The sequence below is a fragment of the Pleurodeles waltl genome, chromosome 6, assembly GCF_031143425.1.
Source record: "Pleurodeles waltl isolate 20211129_DDA chromosome 6, aPleWal1.hap1.20221129, whole genome shotgun sequence".
Taxonomy (NCBI): Eukaryota; Metazoa; Chordata; class Amphibia; order Caudata; family Salamandridae; genus Pleurodeles; species Pleurodeles waltl.
The window spans coordinates 269,346,783-269,366,578 of record NC_090445.1 but is presented as its reverse complement, the minus strand read 5'-3'; the positions used below and the strand labels follow the sequence as shown (position 1 = coordinate 269,366,578).

General features: G+C 45.2%; 1 protein-coding gene across 2 annotated transcripts in view; it reads right to left on the bottom strand.

Moving 5' to 3' along the window:
- Nucleotides 1–13,063, bottom strand: part of ASIC2 (acid sensing ion channel subunit 2) — a 1,882,574-nt gene extending 1,869,511 nt beyond the window's left edge. The window contains exon 1 of one of the 2 annotated variants that reach the window (XM_069238055.1): nucleotides 10,087–13,063. In XM_069238055.1, coding sequence (XP_069094156.1) covers nucleotides 10,087–10,905 — 819 coding nt within the window. In that variant the 5' untranslated portion in view covers nucleotides 10,906–13,063. The remainder of the gene's footprint in view (nucleotides 1–10,086) is intronic. The other variant, XM_069238056.1, reaches the window with a different exon arrangement.
- Between the last annotated feature and the right edge of the window lie 6,733 nt (nucleotides 13,064–19,796).

Sequence of the window (19,796 nt, the reverse complement as noted above, 5' to 3'; positions counted from 1 at the left end):
TGGGGGTATAACAGTGCAAAAGGGCTAATTAAAGCAGAGAATCGTTTTGTGCGTCGCCTCCTCACACTTGGTACTGGAACCCCAGTGGATGTTTTATGGCATGAGCTGGGTATCAGATCTATTGAGCAGTAAGTAGCACTTTGCCCAATCTTATACTGGATAAAGGCATGGACTAAACCTGAGCTGGAATCCTATTTGACCATCGTGCAAGAGGTCTGGTCTCTCGCCAGTCAAGTCGAACTACCCTGACAGTCATATGCCCAGCGTTTTGCAGACCATAGGATGCTCTGAATGTTGGGCCAAACCAGAGAAAATGACTAAAGGAACCGGTCAGTTTGTGAAGGAAAGGTACTGGAATTAGGGGCTCACTGATCAGTCAGGTCGGATGCTGGAGTAGCTACAGGCATTGAAGCCTCTCTCCTCCTTTGAAACATACATGGACAAAATCAACCCCCATTCAAGAGGCCATTGTATGTTAATGTCAGGTTAGGCACCTTGCCAGTCAAACAGTACACCAGGTTGTGGTACAAAGGTTGGTCTAGCTCATCTAACTGTGGAGGTGTCCTAGGAGGGGAGGAGCCCATAATGCACCTTAAGCTGCCATGCACTTTTTCAGCTGGGTTTAGAAAAGATTATCTCCGCCGGCTCTTTATGGTACATTTGATAAGAAGCTGAAAGGATGCCTTGACTCTGTGTAGGAGCATGGACTTGAAACAAGTTTTTATCCAAGTATCCACATATAAATATGCGGCCTGGAGAATAACTAGGCAATGACACCTGTAGGGCGACAGTGGAGTATCAACCCAAACACCAACCTTCACGATTGCATTGCCTAAATGCACTTATGAAATAGACGTGGGTATTGGAAGGACTCCACTGGCTTCAGTGGTAAGTATTTGGACTGCCAGGAACAGATAAAATGTTATTTAATTGTGCCGGGCAAGTAAAGGTATTGGGTCCCTAGCCAATGCCGCCTAAGTGGTCCTCGTGTATTTACATGATCATGTGTTTAGTTGTAAAGTTTGAATACAAGGATTACCCAGCAGGAGACTGCTGCAACACAAGGTAACATTATATTTCATGATCATTCATTGACCTAGGGGTTTCTCAAAGCTGATGCACTAGCACTGTGTGTCTTGAATGGTATGAAGTCTTTAAAAAAAATGCTTTAAACTTGAATGAGTTCTTTTCCCTATCACTGTGCGCAAAAAGGTCGTATAAGGTCTAGGTACTAGCACTTCTGGCCATGAATGGGATGGTTGTGCAAAGCCGCGTACGTTTTTTATCTGTTTTTATGTCGTCTTAGTCAGGATTGATCTGGGCTAGCGCAATAAAGTGATTATATTTACTGTATTATGTGTCAGGAGGGAAACCCTGACAGACACTTAACATCTTTCACATAGAAGTGGAATGCATGCTACATGAACCAGCATTAGATGTTTGCTGAGATGTTGCATAAATTGGCTTTGATGAAGTTAATGCTTCAAAATTAACCTAAGCAAGAATGTACTTGCACTTTCTCTTGTTAGTGAGATTTTCCTTTAGAATTCTGTATGTTGCATAAATCTTATTTCCTGATGAAATTGTTAATGGGGGTACTGGTATGTTTTTTATGCTCTGGAATGGTTTTATAAAGTAAGACACCGTGTTTTGTATGTATTGCATGGCCTAGATATGCCAGGCTGGCACAATAAATAAACTTGACTTGAAATAAAGGACATTTTGCTATCCATCCTAAAAGGGCAGATGGTGTTATGTCCTTCCTCTGATGGCCTCTACTCCATCCTACCTACCATCTGAGAAAGGCATTTTATTGACTGAGCTGAGAGGGGCTCTATCAATGGAAATGTGTTGGTCCACCCAGCTCTAAAGGGGGTGGGTGGACAGATGATTTGGTAGACAGGGTACTCTGTCACTTTTTTGATGACGTGCCCTATTGGCCAAATTCTAAATGAGGACTTGGGTTTTCAGTTTTCCTTATACCTAAGTTGTCCATGTGGCTTTCTTTAACTGAAGACTTATTTTTAGTAGAAATGTCTCATGGAAACTCTGAAACTGGATGTGTACCACCTGCGTCATGCTAGGAACATTCACCTCGCAGCATCCAAAATAAAGACACGTTATAATTACCGGGCAAAAGAACACAAGATCATTTATACTCACAAACTGATGGAGAACATAGGGATCTCATTAATAATTGTATCATAAAAGTCTAAGATTTCATGTAGATGATCACCCCTGTGCAGAATTTGTCAAATAAATATTTGTCTGACAATAAATATGCAAGAAAAAACTCCAAACTATCGCAACTAGTGAGAGTCTTACAGTTTTGTGTTTGGAGGAAGACCGAAGAGAAATACCCAAAAGGAGCAAAATATGTAAATGCCGGCTATATCCCATACTAGTATAGGATGGGACACATGAACAATATATTCTTTCTGACAGACCACTGACTGGATGGTTTATGTTATATTGTCAGTAAAATATGCAATAAATCTTAGTTAAGGCACATGTGTTCACGATTCTGTAGCAAAAGATTAGGAGGAATAATAATTCTTCCCCAGTTACTTTAAAATAATGCAGTTACTTTCAATATTTCAATATGTCATGCTATAATAGCACAAAGGGTTGAAATACCGTATTTACGGTGTAAAATTACTGGGCCGCATTTCCATTAATGACCTATCCTTAAATAGAGCGCAGCTTTAATATCAGGGGAAACCTTGCATGTCTCCCAGATATAGGTTGCAATAAGAAGGTACTGCCTCAGAAAGCAATAATAAGAAAAAAATAAGTAAATAGATATATGGTCGGACTTTTATGTAAAATTGCATATTACCAGGAATTAAAAAAATTCTGGACTCCAGCATGACATATACTGACATATTCTCTCTGATAAAAGGGTTTTACAACAGGAGACGAGGAATGAGCTGCAGTTTTCAATGAAATGTATTGTGTTAATAATGTATTTATATGAGGTTTATAGTGCTGTAAACTGCAATGCATCCGCTGATTGTTTGTTAAATAACAACAAATACAGAGTGAGAAAGGAGGGAGTTGCGAAAATGTCAGCCAGAAGTCTCATGGTGAAAATTAGGAAGCTGTGAAAGCACTTTTTTAACAAGCTTAACACGTTAGTAAGATAGCTCAGTAGGTTGTATTACCACTTCACAGATGGGTATTACTTGCACCCATGGCTGACTTAGATTCTTTCACAGCCCTCTCTCTTGCTTCCTTTCAATGCACTTAGTGTTTGGTAATTTATTGAATCTCTGCCAAAAACCCACATTTCCTCGCAGGCTTCCCCAAAAATGTACCAGGAATATCCGGGCATTCTAATTAGCCCCAAATTTCCACTAATGTTCTGATTGTACTAGAAAATTTGAGAAAAACTACAGAAGCATTATTAAATTAAATAGATTGAATGCATGTAAGCTTGTACGTATGGGTGTTAGTAGGAATTTAACATAGCTTGAGAGCATTCTCACAATGCCTTGAGGTACAATTCTGGATTGTTTACAGTGCACAGGTTGTTTGTGAGTTGTGACTCCTATCATATGGAGATAAGTGGTGACTCCTATTATGTGGGGATCAGTGGTGACTTGTATCATATGGAGATCAGTAGTGATTCCTATCATATGAAGATCAGTGGTGACTCCTATCATATGGAGATCAGTGGTGACTCTTATTATAAGGAGATCAGTGGTGACTCCTATCATATGGAGATCAGTGGTGACTCATCATAAGGAGATCAGTGGTGACTCCTATCATATGAAGATCGGTGGTGACTCCTATCATATGGAGATCAGTGGTGACTCATCATAAGGCGATCAATGGTGACTCCTATCATATGGAGGTCAATGGTGACTTCTGACATATGGAGATTGATAGTGACACCTATCATATGGAGATCATGGTGGCTATGATCATATGGATATCAGTGGTGAATCCTATCGTATGGAGATCAGTGGTAACCCCTCTCATATGGAGATCGGTAGTGACTCCTACCATAGGAAGATCGGTGGTGACTTCTATCATATAAAGATGTCTTGTTCAGCTTCTTTCTAACTTGAAGGACGGTTTGGGCAGCAATCTTGTTAATTGGGACATAGGTTGTATGAAGGTGAATACTGATAGAAAATGTTAATCCCATGTTTTTATACTCTTTTCCTCACTTGTAGCAGCACCAAGAGACCAAGGCCCTCATTGCAACTTTGGCGGTATTTTCCAAAGACCACTGAAGCCACTGCAGCCAACAGACGTCAGTGCTGGCGGTCTGCTGACTGACATATTATGAGCTGTGTTTGGACTTCCGCCCATTAACAGGTGGAAGTCTGACTCTGTCAGGCTGGCTGACGGAGTTGAAGAGGAGGTTGCATTATCAGCACCGCCACACCAGCAAGTCTCTGCCCGCTGTATTACGAGCCGCTACACGGCTTGGTGGAGTCTTGCTGGCGTGATGGTGCTGGCAGTGCAAAACTGCCAGGACACATCCTTTCCCGGACAACCAGCTCACCAGAAAAGGTAAGTTGATCATCCAAAAAGTGTGGGAAGAGGCGAGTGTTGGGTGCATGCGTGTGGTGTGTGCATATATGTGGCAAGTGGAGGTGTCTAAGTGTGTGTATGTGTGCAAGTGGAGGTGTCCGAGTGTGTGTATGTGTGCAAGTGAGGGTGTCTAAGTGTGTGTATGTGTGCAAGTGGGGGTGTCTGAGTTTGTGTATGTATGTGAATGGGGGTGTCTGAATCCATGCGTGTGGTTGGGGGGGTGTCGGGGTGCATGTGAGTAGGTGTGTGTATTGGGATGCATGTGAGTGGGGGGGGGTGTGCAAGTCTGCGAGTGATTGGGGTGCATGTGTGCAAGTCTGTGGGTAAATGGGATGCATGTATGCAAGTCTGGTGAGTGGGGGTGTGTATGTGAATGTATGCATTTGTGAAGGAGCAAGAGGTATTTGTAAGTGTGTGAATGGGTGTCTGCATGTGTGTGGATGTGTGGGGGTGCGTGTGCGGGAGACAGGAATGGGGATTCCTATCACTGGGTGAGTTACCGCTAGGGTTTTCATGGCGGGGTGACTTCCACGGAAAGCCTGGCAGTCTGCAGCCTTGTAATCCGGCAGACAGGCAGAGGCCTGTCGCCAGGCTGGAGTGGCTCAAGGCTGGCCACGTTGGTGCAACCACGCTGATGGACCAGTCGGCACTGTGGCGGTTTGGCTTTTGCCAAACCCCACAACTTGTAATGCGCCGGTCTTTACCACCGGGTCCATGGCGGTAACACCACCACATTGAGGGTTGTGGTCTGATGACCGCCAGCCTCGTAATGAGGGCCCAAGTATCTCTGCTTTGTCTGTGCTGGACCCCAACTCATACTCATCATTGCTAATAATTGACCTTGAGACAGCAAACCTTTGTTGCTATGTCCTCTTACGTATAATGCATTTTCACACATTACAAGTGGATTTTGTCCTGAGCTGTAGAAATATGGAGACGTTTTAGGCAAATAGCTTGAAGAATTGTATGTTTATTAACATATTACAACAGGGTAGGATTTAACATCACCCCTATCCTGAAAAAAAAACATTTCTATTCTACCTATCCAATTGTGATCTACTCTGAGAGTGGACCTAAAAGGGTCAATGAAAAGGATCCATGCTGGATTTTCTAGAGAACCATAGATTATGTCAATGATTCTCCATGTTGATAGCCTAAAAAATATGTCGTGAATCAGGGCACTGGGAACCCCTATTGAAGATACTTAGGGGGTTATTCTAACTTTGGAGGAGGTGTTAATCCGTCCCAAAAGTGACGGAAAAGTGACGGATTTACCACCAGCCGTATTACGAGTCCATTATATCCTATGGAACTCGTAATACGGCTGGTGGTATATCCGTCACTTTACCGTCACTTTTGGGACGGATTAACACTCCTCCAAAGTTAGAATAACCCCCTTAGTCTCACCCTTATCAGTGAAATAGATCAGTGTGTCCATGCACCTGTTGAATATGTTCACTGTAATCATCAGTTTGTAGGGTTGAATCAGGTTTTCAATTTGCTGAAGTAGACGTAAATAATAACCATGTTGGTATTTCTTAGTTCATTGAGTCTACATTGCATGTCGTTGCTGTGAAACAATATCTCATACTATCAATATATTTCAAAAAAGGGAAACATAAATCCATAAAATCATTTTTGTATCGAAAATCTAAAAAAAATGTTTTAATAATCTCAGTCACAATTTCGAAAAGTTTTATGATTTTGTCGACAGAAGCTTCGGACATGGACAGTTCAGCTACAAGTCTCTTGGATACTTAATCAATGTCCAGTGGATTGGCATTCAAAGACCAGACACATGACACTCAATGAACAAAATATATTTCCCCTTCAATGCCTAGTTCCCTGGTCTTCTCTCTGTCGATATTATTCACTGCGAACCGAACAGTACTCAGAATGATGCAGTGAGTATATTTGCTGTTTTGCACACGGCGGTACCGTGGAAACAAAATGTTGCTGCTAAGTGATCTTACATCCACTATAGATATGCAATTTGAGCATGAGTACAATGCACCTAGAGTAGGGCACCACATTCCTAAACGGGGATACATGGGCGTGAGAGCTGGGCATACAGTGAAGGGGGTAGACCGAGGGAATTCCTGAGGAGTAGCCAAGATCGTCAATGGAAGTCTGACTGACCCCGACAAAGGAACATATTTGATAGCAGATGTAATAGTTCAGAAAACAGAAAGACAAGATTTGGCACTGTTCCATCACAGTAAAGGTGCGTTGATCCATCCTTGCATAATTCAGAAACGCAAATGTAAGCAAATCAATTGTTTTACTAGTACTTCTAAATAAGGGGAAAATGCCCCCTTGAGAGGCGAGTTTTTGAAAATGTGTCGGTTCACTTTGCGCTTGGACATCTGTAAGCTGCTTGCTCGGGTCGTGTGGCAGGGCCGGTGGCTAAGAACTGCTCGGCATCTGTAAGATACCTATATATCCACGAGCATCTAAAGTCTTACCTAATATGCGAAGACCTTTCGGGGAACGTACGAAAACCGACAACGAGAATTTAGACAAAAAACGAGTTCACATAAGGTATGTTACACAAGTCTACCTGTATTTGTAAATCAGGCACTGTGTGATCTTGAGCAGGACAGTGACAAACGATCTTTACTTTACAAAACTTACAATATACTCAGTGACTCAAAAACATATTTTTGACATTACTCCCTACCCCCAAGGGGGGTTCAGTGATTCCTCCTCTGAACATACTGTGGTGGGCGTGGGTTATATGTTGGAACAAGTCATCATTTAAAAGTTTTATATATTCGACTTGGAACCTAGAGATTCTTATAACATCATGTTGCACAACCTTCAACTGCTGTCGTTATACATGCTAAGGGGACAGGTGTAGTAATGTTTTATAACTTTTGACAGTGAGATACGAAGCTTAGGTCAAACGGAACTCACGCTGCAAACTACCGACTTTGTTTCGGACCTGTTTCACCAAGGCTCAAACGTCTGCCTTTTCTCATTGGCCAGCACGGGTGCCAAGAGCAAATTACGAAAATAGTCCCTCCTACCTTCAGCTGCGTAGCAAAATGCGACCATGATGGGGGTGCTGAAGACCCCGCATATCTCACTGTTACGGTGCGTTTGTACTTGCTGCACTAAGGATAACTACAACCCGTTTTTGCTATGTGTTTTTCAACACTGTGCTAGAAACCTTTCATCCTGAATATTTCCCTCATGATATCTGCAAAAATATATGTTAGCATCTGGAACATTGTTTCGTTTTATTGCATTTAGTTCAATAAAGGATATATAGTCCTGGAGTATTTGGATTTTTAGACTGGATTTAATTTGCCACTACACACCAGCAGTATTTAACCTCCTAATGTGATAACTGCTGTATCCCATATCAGATTCAAAAACTCTCACGACCCTGTGCATCTTACCAAGGTAATGACCAACAACTGGTTGTCAGTATTGAATAGTAATATAGCATGCTTCCTCTATGTCATTTCAATTTTTTCTCACATCATTGCAGTGACATGCCTTCTGAAGGAAAGTGTTTTTATAGTTTAAGGAAAGAACTCTCTTTACTTTACCTAAAGAATATAGGAGTATATTTACAAGTGCCTCCCTGCGCCACACTAACACCATTTTTTTACACTAAGGTGGTGTCAAGGAGGCCTTTTGCCTGCCCCAGATTTACATAGGTGGTGCAATGAAAGCATTGTGCCACTTTCTAACCCCAAAAGTTATGCTTCAGGCATAATGTAAGCATGGGGGCGTTCCACCATTAGGACGCCCAGAGAAATGGTGCAGTGAAATTTACTAGATTTCACTGTGCCTTTTGTGCTGCCATTTTTAATGCCAGCCCAAGGCAGACGTTAAAGTGCCACCCCCATTGTTTCCAATGGGCCTCCCAACGCATTGGTGCTCTAGCTCCATAATTTTTGGCGCTAGTCAACTAAGGTGCCACAATAGCTGCAAAAAGGTTGATGCTACTGTCCTAACATTCGCTATGGTGCACCCTATTCTAAGTACGGCACTACCATGGTGACGTTAGAGGGGTGCAGGCAGAGCAAGAAAAGTGGAGCATTGCAGCAGATGCACCACTTTCTTGAATATATGCCCCATACTTTATTTTAACAATGTTCTTCCTTGTCTGTCTGACGTTATAGATTTGTTGGCATGGCATCTTGAAATTGATACTGTGTAGTTGTTGTGACACAACAGCAGAAAGACATTCATTGACACCTATAATTAATATTAAGTTGTTAATGTCCCACTATCGATAGCAGGAAGTTGTCAATGTTAATTCATGAATAGTCATGCACTGGGCCGTGCCCCGAAACAGACAGCTCTCCTACACTCATTTTTAACACACAAAAAACACCATGCAAGCCTTGGTACCAGTGTTTAAATGGTCAGGTACTGTCTAGTACTGAGTACCTGCGCTTCTTCAATTTGAAATGGAGAGTATCTGTACTTCTTAGCACTTCTACAATACATTCAATGGGAGAGTACCGGCACTTCTCAGAAGCAAACACATACTCTAAATAGTAAGTCCCTGTGCTTCTATATTTCCATTTAAAGTACTGCTTGGTATCAAACCAAACATATGCACTTAACGACGTCACACACATATAATGTCTCTCTGACGTCACACCACAAACACAACACTTAATATGCCATCTGACAGGAATGGAAATGCTGCTGTCACAGCACATACGTCTTGTTCTAGCTTATGTAACGGTACAGCTATGTTGCATTTTTTGTTGTCACATGGTAGATACTGTTCTTGATGTGGTCACAGAGACATACTTGATGAGGTAGTCCCATGGACAGTTTTCATGTGCTGGTGCCACATGACAGTTGTGGCAGGTGTCAACACACAATGGGCCTGAAGCAATGTTACACTTATATTCTTGTTTATACAATTGTTATGCAACACTCAGGTAATAACGGCACTCAACAAAAAATCACAGCTATGCACGAATCAACATTGAACTCACCGAATGTACACCATAAATCTGATGCAGAAACCCGTAAGACATTTATCTAACCACGATGGCAGACACATTTATCAAGAGCATGTTAACTACATGACAAAAATATGTTTGTCAGGTTGATGACGGGCCAAAGTCACCAGACACTCATCAGTCACACTGAAATATCACATACATTAGATACAATGCACTCACTCATATCAAACAAGTTACACAATTGCTCATGGTAGAACTCAGAAGATGAGCACTCATAGATGTAATCATCACAGTATATTTACTATCCATTCACTAACAGTGGACATACTGATGTTCACTCATTTGCATCATGTTGCATAAACTGTATATTCATACCACAATATCTATTTGTCGCGGTGCCAAAGAAGATATCAAACTTCTGTTGACATTCTGGAAATGTTCTTTCTTACAACATACAGTACATAATGACATGATGCAACCACCTTTGCTAGATGTCAACAAGATTTAACATCCTATGTACACTTTTTTAATATGAATGGAGGGTATTTGGCAAATCACACTCAGAGAAGTAAAGAGCTACTCTTCATATCAAGCCACTCACTGAGGAGAAGTTGTGTGGGCCACAGGTTTCGCCTCGGTACTTGCAGGAGAGCAACATGTCGTCGAGCTGGTGACCCAGTCGGTCCATGAACTCGGCACTGATACCATCGAAGTTTCGTGGTGGCAGAAAGAGCCTGAAGTCTGCCAGCTTTCGGAACCAGCTGTAGCGTTCATCGCCCTGCAACAGCTCGAGGACAAGTGGCCGAGCCGTCCGGTTGGTGAGCAACAAACCTAGCCAGTGTCCCGCATAATAGAGGTCGCTCTTGCTGAGGCGAGGGAACCGCACCGGGTTGTTGTTGCACAGGGTGATGGCAGGGAATGCTAGCTCCTTTCCCCACTCCAGATGCACCTTGGTATGGGAGGGGAAGGAGAGCCAGTACAGTAAACGGTTTGAGGACCAGGATAATAAGAATCCCAATGAGGTGCAGAAGGCCAAAAACCAGAAGGCACGCTGCTGAAAAGGGCGGCTCGTGGATGAGAAATGCCTCAGCCCATGAAGTTTTGTTTGGTGGGAAAGTACTAGAGGCTTGCGATGGGAAGTAGTGGTAGGCACACGGTTGGAGGATGTTCGGGCACGGTGGCAAACTGTTGATGAGGATCGTGCATGCCCGGTGGATGATGGCGCACTGCGAGAAAGTGTGTGAGGCACTTGCCGCCCACTCGTCCCGTGCTGTGCTGTCCCTACACCAACTGTGGTTTTCCTTGGTAGGCTGGTGCCAGCACCTATCCGTGTCCCACCTGCCCACTCGGTTCTCTTGTGGGTGCCAGCACTGTCCACCCGGCTTCTGCTGCTCTTCTCTGCCCCCTCTTCGCTGACCATTGCTCTCAATGCAAGCAGTAGGGCAGCAGCATGGCTGTGTGGACATCAGCAATCCAGCTCGGGTCCGCTGCCCCCTCATTCAGTCCGGCTAAAAAGCACGGGATAAACACCAGCTGAGGTAAAGCTACTTCTCTCACCTCTATAGATTAGGTCACAGGGGAGAAAAGTTTCAGTCAGTCGCAATAACTCCAGTCTGCTCAGGTATGCCCATGGTGATCCTTGCTAGTGGTTGCTCCATCAAAGAAGGCCTGCTCTCGGAGAACAAATCACTTTCCCATCATCCTGTGCTTCATAGCAATTGCTCTGATGTGAAGATGATCCAACCGAATGTACTTTCTCAGGTATGTTGCTGCCCCTTGTAGAGATACCCTCCAAAGATACTTGGTTCCCCAATACTTGGGTCCCCTTCACCTGCATAATCCACTGGGTAAAGTTAAAACCCTCCACAGATTCGCTCTGACCTTACACAGATACCCTCAAATTTCGGTCCTTCTCCTCCACCAATTTTGTCTGGTGGGATTCAGCAGACTTCCTTTGGTGCTTTTTTCCCACACTCCCTCAGTGGGGCCTCAGGTTCAACCACAAGTTGCTATGTGGGAGGCTCCATTTCCTCCTAAACTCTCTGAAGTGGGAACCTCTTCTTTGAAGCCTACTCTGCTTCTTTCAGGCTCGCCCACGGGTGAACTCCACTGTCTTGGAGACTTCCTCAACGGTTACTTCTCTACCTAAATAGATTCTCTATGGATGGCCCATCTCACTCCACAGACTAAAGCGTATAAATCGCTCTCACGCACGGACGTCATCAGGTGTAACGTCTGTAGTTGGACAGGCCGCCTCAGGTAGACTGCACTGTCTCGCTGACCCCCAATATGTGTTCCTTCCGCCACGCAGATATCCTTGCTCATCAGAAGACAGGGATGTGAGCCTTTTATAGTGCATATAGTCCCTGAGGAGAATCTCCTGTACCTCCACAGACTTTCTTAAAGCGGAGGACGGGGGTCCTGTCATCAACCACCGAGCGCTCTCGCAGAACGGGAACCTTTTTCGCTTCGGAAACCTCCGCGAGGAGCTCGCTTCCCCGCAGAAACTCTCAGCACAGCTCCCCTGCCTCCGGGGACTAGCATGGAAGGAGCCTTCCTCCCCTAGCTCGCCCCTTCATCATGTGTTCTGTTCCTGCGGTGCACACGTTGCCTCAGGTGGGCGCCTCTTGCTTGCAGAGTATTAGTAGCGGGGGGCGTCTCTCCACACAGAAACAACGCTAAGAAGTAGTATCAAATGCCGTGGTCGACTTACCCACGGAGAAGTAAAAACACTAAGGAGAAGGGGGGAAGAAATGAAGGCAGTGCTCCCTTCTGTCCCCTGCAATCGCGGCTACGAGCGGGGGCGATGCCCAGCCGCCGTCATCCGGCAGCCCCTCTTCCTCTGGTTGCAGCTGCCGCTTCTTGGAGCCTGCATGAGATGCGTGTGGTGCCGTCCTCTGTCCTGCTGCAGTCACACCATCTTCCCTTCGAGATGATCCTGTGTCGTTGGCTCCTCTGGAGAAATACCTTCAAAAGCAAATATTTTCAGATAATCGTGAACCAAGATGTGGGCTCCTCTTGGAAGCCAGCCAAGTCTTCTCCCCGCAATAGTTTAGTGCAAAAATACCACCCGCTCCGTGGCCGTGGTAGTATCGATGGGCAGGGTCCCGCACTCTCCCCCTCAGGCTTGGGGCTCAGGGTGGGCGCTGTTTGCCTTGCCGCCCCCTCTCATCCCCACTTCATTCATTCATCCGAGCAGGAGCAGCCGTCCTTCCGAGAGGCGCGGCATCAGCAGCGACAGACAGGCTCTGGCTGCACACAACCGCAGCTACAACAAACAGCTCAGACTAGAGGAGCGACGCCTGCAGTGAACTTCACCTCATCCTCCCTCCAGCAGCCTGGCATTTCTTCCTGCGTGTGAGATTTTTCTCAAACTGTACGTGTTTTCGTTTCTCTGGTGGATGATGGGTTCCAAACTTTACGACACCCAACATACTGCAACCCCCACATATTCCATAAAGCAAAGCATAGACACGCCGCATCATTCCGACCGAACGACTACAGACCGCACATATCTCCGCAAACATATGTCACATCACGTACACAGAAACCGCACACAGCACCCACAAAGCTTCACCAACCCCCATATTACGACGTACAGCGACATCAAGACGTCGATGTCTGCCTAAGAATCGCAGTATATCCCGCCAAGATAAAATAAACTCAGTGGGTTCTGCTCGAGCTGCAGACGTGTGCGTTTTCGGACCTCAGAGGAGTAGGGTTTAATCCTGGAAGGAATACTATGCTGTTATTCCAAATGGGTCCTAATAATAAATGGCTCAGTGCGACTGTTTAAGATTAAAGTGATCTGTAAGTGATGCCATTTTACTGTCCTGGCATTCCACAGTTTGGCGAGCTCGGAAAGTTTTTGGCTAGGGACAGATTCTTCGGGTGAGGCACTGGAGTACTCTGTCTTCTGTAAAATGCACAGAATCACGGATTCACATGATGGAACCAATATGGCAGCCTATGGCAGCCAACAGGGGCCCGTATGGGGTCTAATTTGTGATACCTGGTAATATCAGCAGTAGCTATTACCAAAACTCCGATTATCAGTTATGCCAGGTGTAACATTACTAGGTGGGAATACCAGCCTATCTGTTAAGTGTCTTTAAAGTCAATTTGCTTTTAATAGGGTTCAGAAGAACTCCAATACACCCATATAATAAGTTTGATTATGACATATGTAGGAGGTTGGCTCTGTATGCACTATTTCAAAGTAAGGAATAGTATGCACAGAGTCCAAGGGTTCCCCTTAGAGGTAAGATAGTGGCAAAAAGAGATAATACTAATGCTCTATTTTGTGGTAGTGTGGTCGAGCAGTAGGCTTATCAAAGGAGTAGTGTTAAGCATTTGTTGTACATACACACAGGCAATAAATGAGGAACACACACTCAGAGACAAATCCAGCCAATAGGTTTTGTTATAGAAAAATATATTTTCTTAATTTATTTTAGGAACCACAGGTTCAAATTCTACATGTAATATCTAATTTGAAAGGTATTGCAGGTAAGTACTTTAGGAACTTTGAATCATTACATTAGCATGTATACTTTTTACATAAAACACAATAAGCTGTTTTAAAAGTGGACACAGTGTAATTTTCACAGTTCCTGGGGGAGGTAAAGTATTGTTAGGTTTCACAGGTAAGTAAGTCACTTACAGGTTTCAGTTTTTGGTCCAAGGTAGCCCACCGTTGGGGGTTCAGAGCGACCCCAAAGTCACCACACCAGCAGCTCAGGGCCGGTCAGGTGCAGAGGTCAAAGTGGTGCCCAAAACACATAGGCTTCAATGGAGAGAAGGGGGTGCCCCGGTTCCAGTCTGCCAGCAAGTAAGTACCCGCGTCTTCGGAGGGCAGACCAGAGGGTTTTTGTAGGGCACCGGGGGGGACACAAGTCAGCACAAAAAGTACACCCTCAGCAGCGCGGGGGCGGCCGGGTGCAGTGTGCAAACACGCGTCGGGTTTACAATGGTTTTCAATGAGAGATCAAGGGATCTCTTCAGCGTTGCAGGCAGGCAAGGGGGGGGCTCCTCGGGGTAGCCACCACCTGGGCAAGGGAGAGGGCCTCCTGGGGGTCACTCCTGCACAGGAGTTCCGTTCCTTTTGGTGCTGGGGGCTGCGGGTGCAGGGTCTTTTCCAGCCGTCGGGAAATGGAGTTCAGGCAGTCGCGGTCAGGGGGAGCCTCGGGATTCCCTCTGCAGGCGTCGCTGTGGGGGCTCAGGGGGGACAACTGTCATCAACCACAACTTTGGTTAATCACGGTCTCGGAGTCGCCGGAGGGTCCTCCCTGAGGTGTTGGTTCTCCACCAGTCGAGTCGGGGTCGCCGGGTGCAGTGTTGCAAGTCTCACGCTTCTTGCGGGGAGTTGCATGGGGTCTTTAAATCTGCTCCTTGAAACAAAGTTGCAGTTCTTTTGGAGCAGTGCCGCTGTCCTCAGGAGTTTCTTGTCTTTCTTGAAGCAGGGCAGTCCTCAGAGGATTCAGAGGTCGCTGGTCCCTTGGAAAGTGTTGCTGGAGCAGGTTTCTTTGGAAGGCAGGAGACAGGCCGGTAAGTCTGGGGCCAAAGCAGTTGGTGTCTTCTGTTCTTCCTCTGCAGGGGTTCTTCAGCTCAGCAGTCCTCTTCTTCTTGTAGTTTCAGGAATCTAAAGTTTTAGGTTCAGGGAAGCCCTTAAATACTACATTTAAGGGCGTGTTTAGGTCTGGGGGGTTAGTAGCCAATGGCTACTAGCCCTGAGGGTGGGTACACCCTCTTTGTGCCTCCTCCCAAGGGGAGGGGGTCACATCCCTAATCCTATTGGGGAATCCTCCATCTGCAAGATGGAGGATTTCTAAAAGTTAGAGTCACTTCAGCTCAGGACACCTTAGGGGCTGTCCTGACTGGCCAGTGACTCCTCCTTGTTATTCTCATTATTTTCTCCGGCCTTGCCGCCAAAAGTGGGGGCCGTGGCCGGAGGGTGCGGGCAATTCCACTAGCTGGAGTGTCCTGCGGTGCTGGCACAAAGGGGTGAGCCTTTGAGGCTCACCGCCAGGTGTGACAGCTCCTGCCTGGGGGAGGTGTTAGCATCTCCACCCAGTGCAGGCTTTGTTACTGGCCTCAGAGTGACAAAGGCACTCTCCCCATGGGGCCAGCAAGATGTCTCGGTTGTGGCAGGCTGCTGGAACCAGTCAGCCTACACAGATAGTCGGTTAAGGTTTCAGGGGGCACCTCTAAGGTGCCCTCTGGGGTGTATTTTACAATAAAATGTACACTGGCATCAGTGTGCATTTATTGTGCTGAGAAGTTTGATACCAAACTTCCCAGTTTTCAGTGTAGCCATTATGGTGCTGTGGAGTTCGTGTAAAACAGACTCCCAGACCATATACTCTTATGGCTACCCTGCACTTACAATGTATAAGGTATTGCTTAGACACTGTAGGGGCACAGTGCTCATGCACTGGTGCCCTCACCTATAGTATAGTGCACCCTGCCTTAGGGCTGTAAGGCCTACTAGAGGGGTGACTTATCTATACCTGCATAGGCAGTGAGAGGCTGGCATGGCACCCTGAGGGGAGTGCCATGTCGACTTACTCGTTTTGTTCTCACCAGCACACACAAGCTGGGAAGCAGTGTGTCTGTGCTGAGTGAGGGGTCTCCAGGGTGGCATAAGACATGCTGCAGCCATTAGAGACCTTCCTTCGCATCAGGGCCCTTGGTACCAGGGGTACCACTTACAAGGGACTTATCTGGATGCCAGGGGGTGCCAATTGTGGATACAAAAGTACAGGTTAGGGAAAGAACACTGGTGCTGGGGCCTGGTTAGCAGGCCTCAGCACACTTTCAATTCAAAACATAGCATCAGCAAAGGCAAAAAGTCAGGGAGTAACCATGCCAAGGAGGCATTTCCTTACACACATATTTATGTGTACACAGATTCCACAGTTATAAAACGCAATCACATTCATGTAATGTGAATTTAGATGGAAGAAACGTGAACCAAACAAATGTCCATGTTTGTTTCCACTGAGATGACAGACATGAAATAACAGTAGTATCATATTTTATAGTAATGCAGTTTCATGAAAATAACATGGATATGTTAATAAGGATGGAGATACCTCAGACACTGTCATTTTGCAGCAACGTAAATTACAGGTGTTATTAACACCCAGCTCATTACTAATTATTGTATTGACTTCAGAAGTATTAAAAAGTGAGCTGATTCTTCCAAAATGTCTTCTGGTGACATTTGGGCAACGTGCAGTTCTATACACGTGGCTAGTTAACACGCTGAGCTGTCTTACCAAATCAAATTATATAAATAGCATACTTTACAATTCTGACAATGCCATCTTCATTCTGACTGTCCTCTTAGCACTGATTTGGATGGGTTCAGAAGGTCCACACACATTGTTATCACAAGGGCTTTGTTGTTACCTCATGCAGTTATAGCATATTGATTTTTGGGGACAAAATATCAAGTAATACTTTGAGGAATCTCTTCCATGAAAAAAAGGCTAAGAACTATGAGATCAACTGTGGAAATTTGTATAGACGTAACAAGTCCTACATGTAATTCCCAATTTCACAGAGGTCTAATGGGGGGTCACTTTAAGATAATGTCAAAACCTGGAATAGGGGTGCCTGTCACCAACCCTACCCTACCAGCATGGGAATGACAGAACACGTTGCTACGATTTTTAAAAATAATATCTGATGCATTCTTGGACTTTAAAAAAATATTTATTGCACATCCAATTCATTAGTAACTTCAAATTAGTACTAAATACTTTTCAAGATGTCCTCTTGTGTCTTCCTAATGCCTCTCTAAGCCCTTGAATGCCTTTCCAGCTTTAAACAAAGTGCTGGAAAGCTCCTTGTTAGGGTGTGAACTTGCTCCCATAGCTGAGAGGCCTTAGGTGTAGGAAGAGGGTGACTTTGCCTTGAGAGGATGGCCTTGGGGTTATACCCAGCCTTCATAGCCACAAAATCCACACTTTTTCCCGACAGAGCTGTTCCCACTTTTTCTGATGGCTTTACCGGAACTTCGTCATGGACCCTGTGTTCAGAACAAGCCAGCTGCTTTGACCCGCTGAATACTATCTTCTCACAAAATTTAAAAAAGTCCAAAGGTATCCATTTGAAGCAGAACAACCTGGTTCATAGTTGGCTCATGCTTCATCACAGTCGGCTGTAAACCTCACTCTTGTTCTGGTCTAGTGCAATCAGCTGCCCGCTGTTGACATTTTGCACTTTTTGGAGCTACTTTTATTTAAACATTTGAAAATAAATATCTCTGGATCTCCTTATGAGATTTTTATTGTCTTGGTGTCATTTTGTTTATTACAATATTGTCTATTTTTATAAACTAGTGTGGAATTTACTGTGTTGTGTTTTCAACTTATCAGATGTTTTGGTACTTCTAAATGCTTTACACATTTTCCATAAATTAAGCCTGTCTGCTCCATATCTCAGCTACCATGGGATGAGCTCTGGTTGAAATTCCTGAAACCTCTGAATGGATTCAACAAGATAGGGACACCAATCCATCCCAACTAATAAATCACTTTCTCTCAGTTTTCTGATGGCAACATGTCCAACAAATGGTCCCAGAGTGCTGAACTTTAATCAGAGTTGTTCTCTACATTCCAGGCAGTCTCACACTCTCCTCCTTAGCATTACCTTGTTTTATATGCTTTGCTTGTTGCTCAGCATTTTGCTCACTTGTACCGTAGCTACAGACATACAAAACTGAAGTGGGCAATATGTTTTTTTTGTCTCATTCTCTCACTCTGCCTCTCCCTCATACCTCTATTTAGGTACATTTTCAGGGGGAAAGATCATTTATTGCATGTCATTTTTCTGTTTTCAACCCCTGTTCTTTTTTTCACAGGAATTAATTGCATACATTAACCCTACACATAAAAGTTAGCAACATCTACCCAAAAGAGAAAATGAAAATCCGGGTCAATGTTTTTCTAAAATTAAGTTCAATGTCCCTTAAGTCACTGTGGGTCCTTAAGCCTAAAACAGGAGGGGGGTGGAGTATAGCTTCGATCAAGATGTCCAGTTCCTGGTGAGGTGCTCACTCAAGCCAGTGCTTACCTTGCTATTTCCTTGTCCACAGACAACCAAGGTATCTACAATGTAGTGCCATGCCCTGGAAAGGGTAAGTGAACATCTTTGGAGCTTCTGAGGGCCACAAGTGCCGAGAGTGCTCTACCGAGGCCTCAGTGAAAACACCCTGACTGGACTGCACCACAGGCTGGATGTGAGGAACTGAGGCCGCCCGCACCCTGGGGAACACCCTTCCAGATTTTGGTGATGAGTATACAATGGGGTGAGAGGTGCTCCTATGGCCCCCTAGTGCTGTGGCCTACCTCTCACTCTCCTTCAACACCCATGCCACACTAATCCATTGCAGCAGCAGGGCCGGGCATGACTCTCTGCTGGCTAAAGGCAGATGGTGGGAGATGGAAGAGACTACAGGAATGACCGGAAGAACATGCAGTAATGGTGGAACCAGCAGACAGTGCAGAGCAGGTTACGAGGACGCTCGGATGGTAAGCTCCACCGCTTCTCCCCAATGAATACTGGCAACCTGTGACCAGGAGGAGAGCAACAGTAGACAGCATTCTTTGTCCAGTTCTGTGTCCCTTCCTTGGCCCTCCTGGTGGTGGAATCAAGGGCCTCAGACGGCCGTGGCATTGAGGAGGCAGTGCCTTGGAGGCACTGGCCTGTTCAGGGTGCAGAAGTCCTCACCTTTTTTTTACTCTCACTTTGCGACCATGCACTTACATTGAGGCGGCTCCTGCGATTAAAGAGCTGTATTATACACATCTGCTTGCCTTTGACATCCAGCCAACAGCCCTGCAAAGCCCTTCTCCAGCAATCACAGACATGAGTGTCTGCCCACAGCGCAATCCTTGACTGGCTTTAAGATTACATTGACCATATAGCAGCCACAGGAGCTATTGTGCTGCTAGAGGCCTACTGTCACTGTGGAGGCCCCTGGCGAGTTTACAGGGATGCACGACCTGTCCCAATCTTCTTAGCCTTCTTCTGAAGGATACCAGGAGTGTGAATGCCCAACTCCAGAGCTAATGCAACTTGACAGCAGCTTTTTATTAGAAGCAATGGTCATCTAGACGCATCCCCGTTGCAGCAGAATGGCTGCCTTAACCCTGGAAATCTTTGTGAGGGAGACCACTTCATGTAAATGACAATGGACTCAGTCCTTGGGGATACTAAGATGACTGTCAGTGAACTTAAATCAATGAGGGCAGATATTACTATGTTCCAGGCGCAACTTGCCACAACTGTTTGTAAACTCAT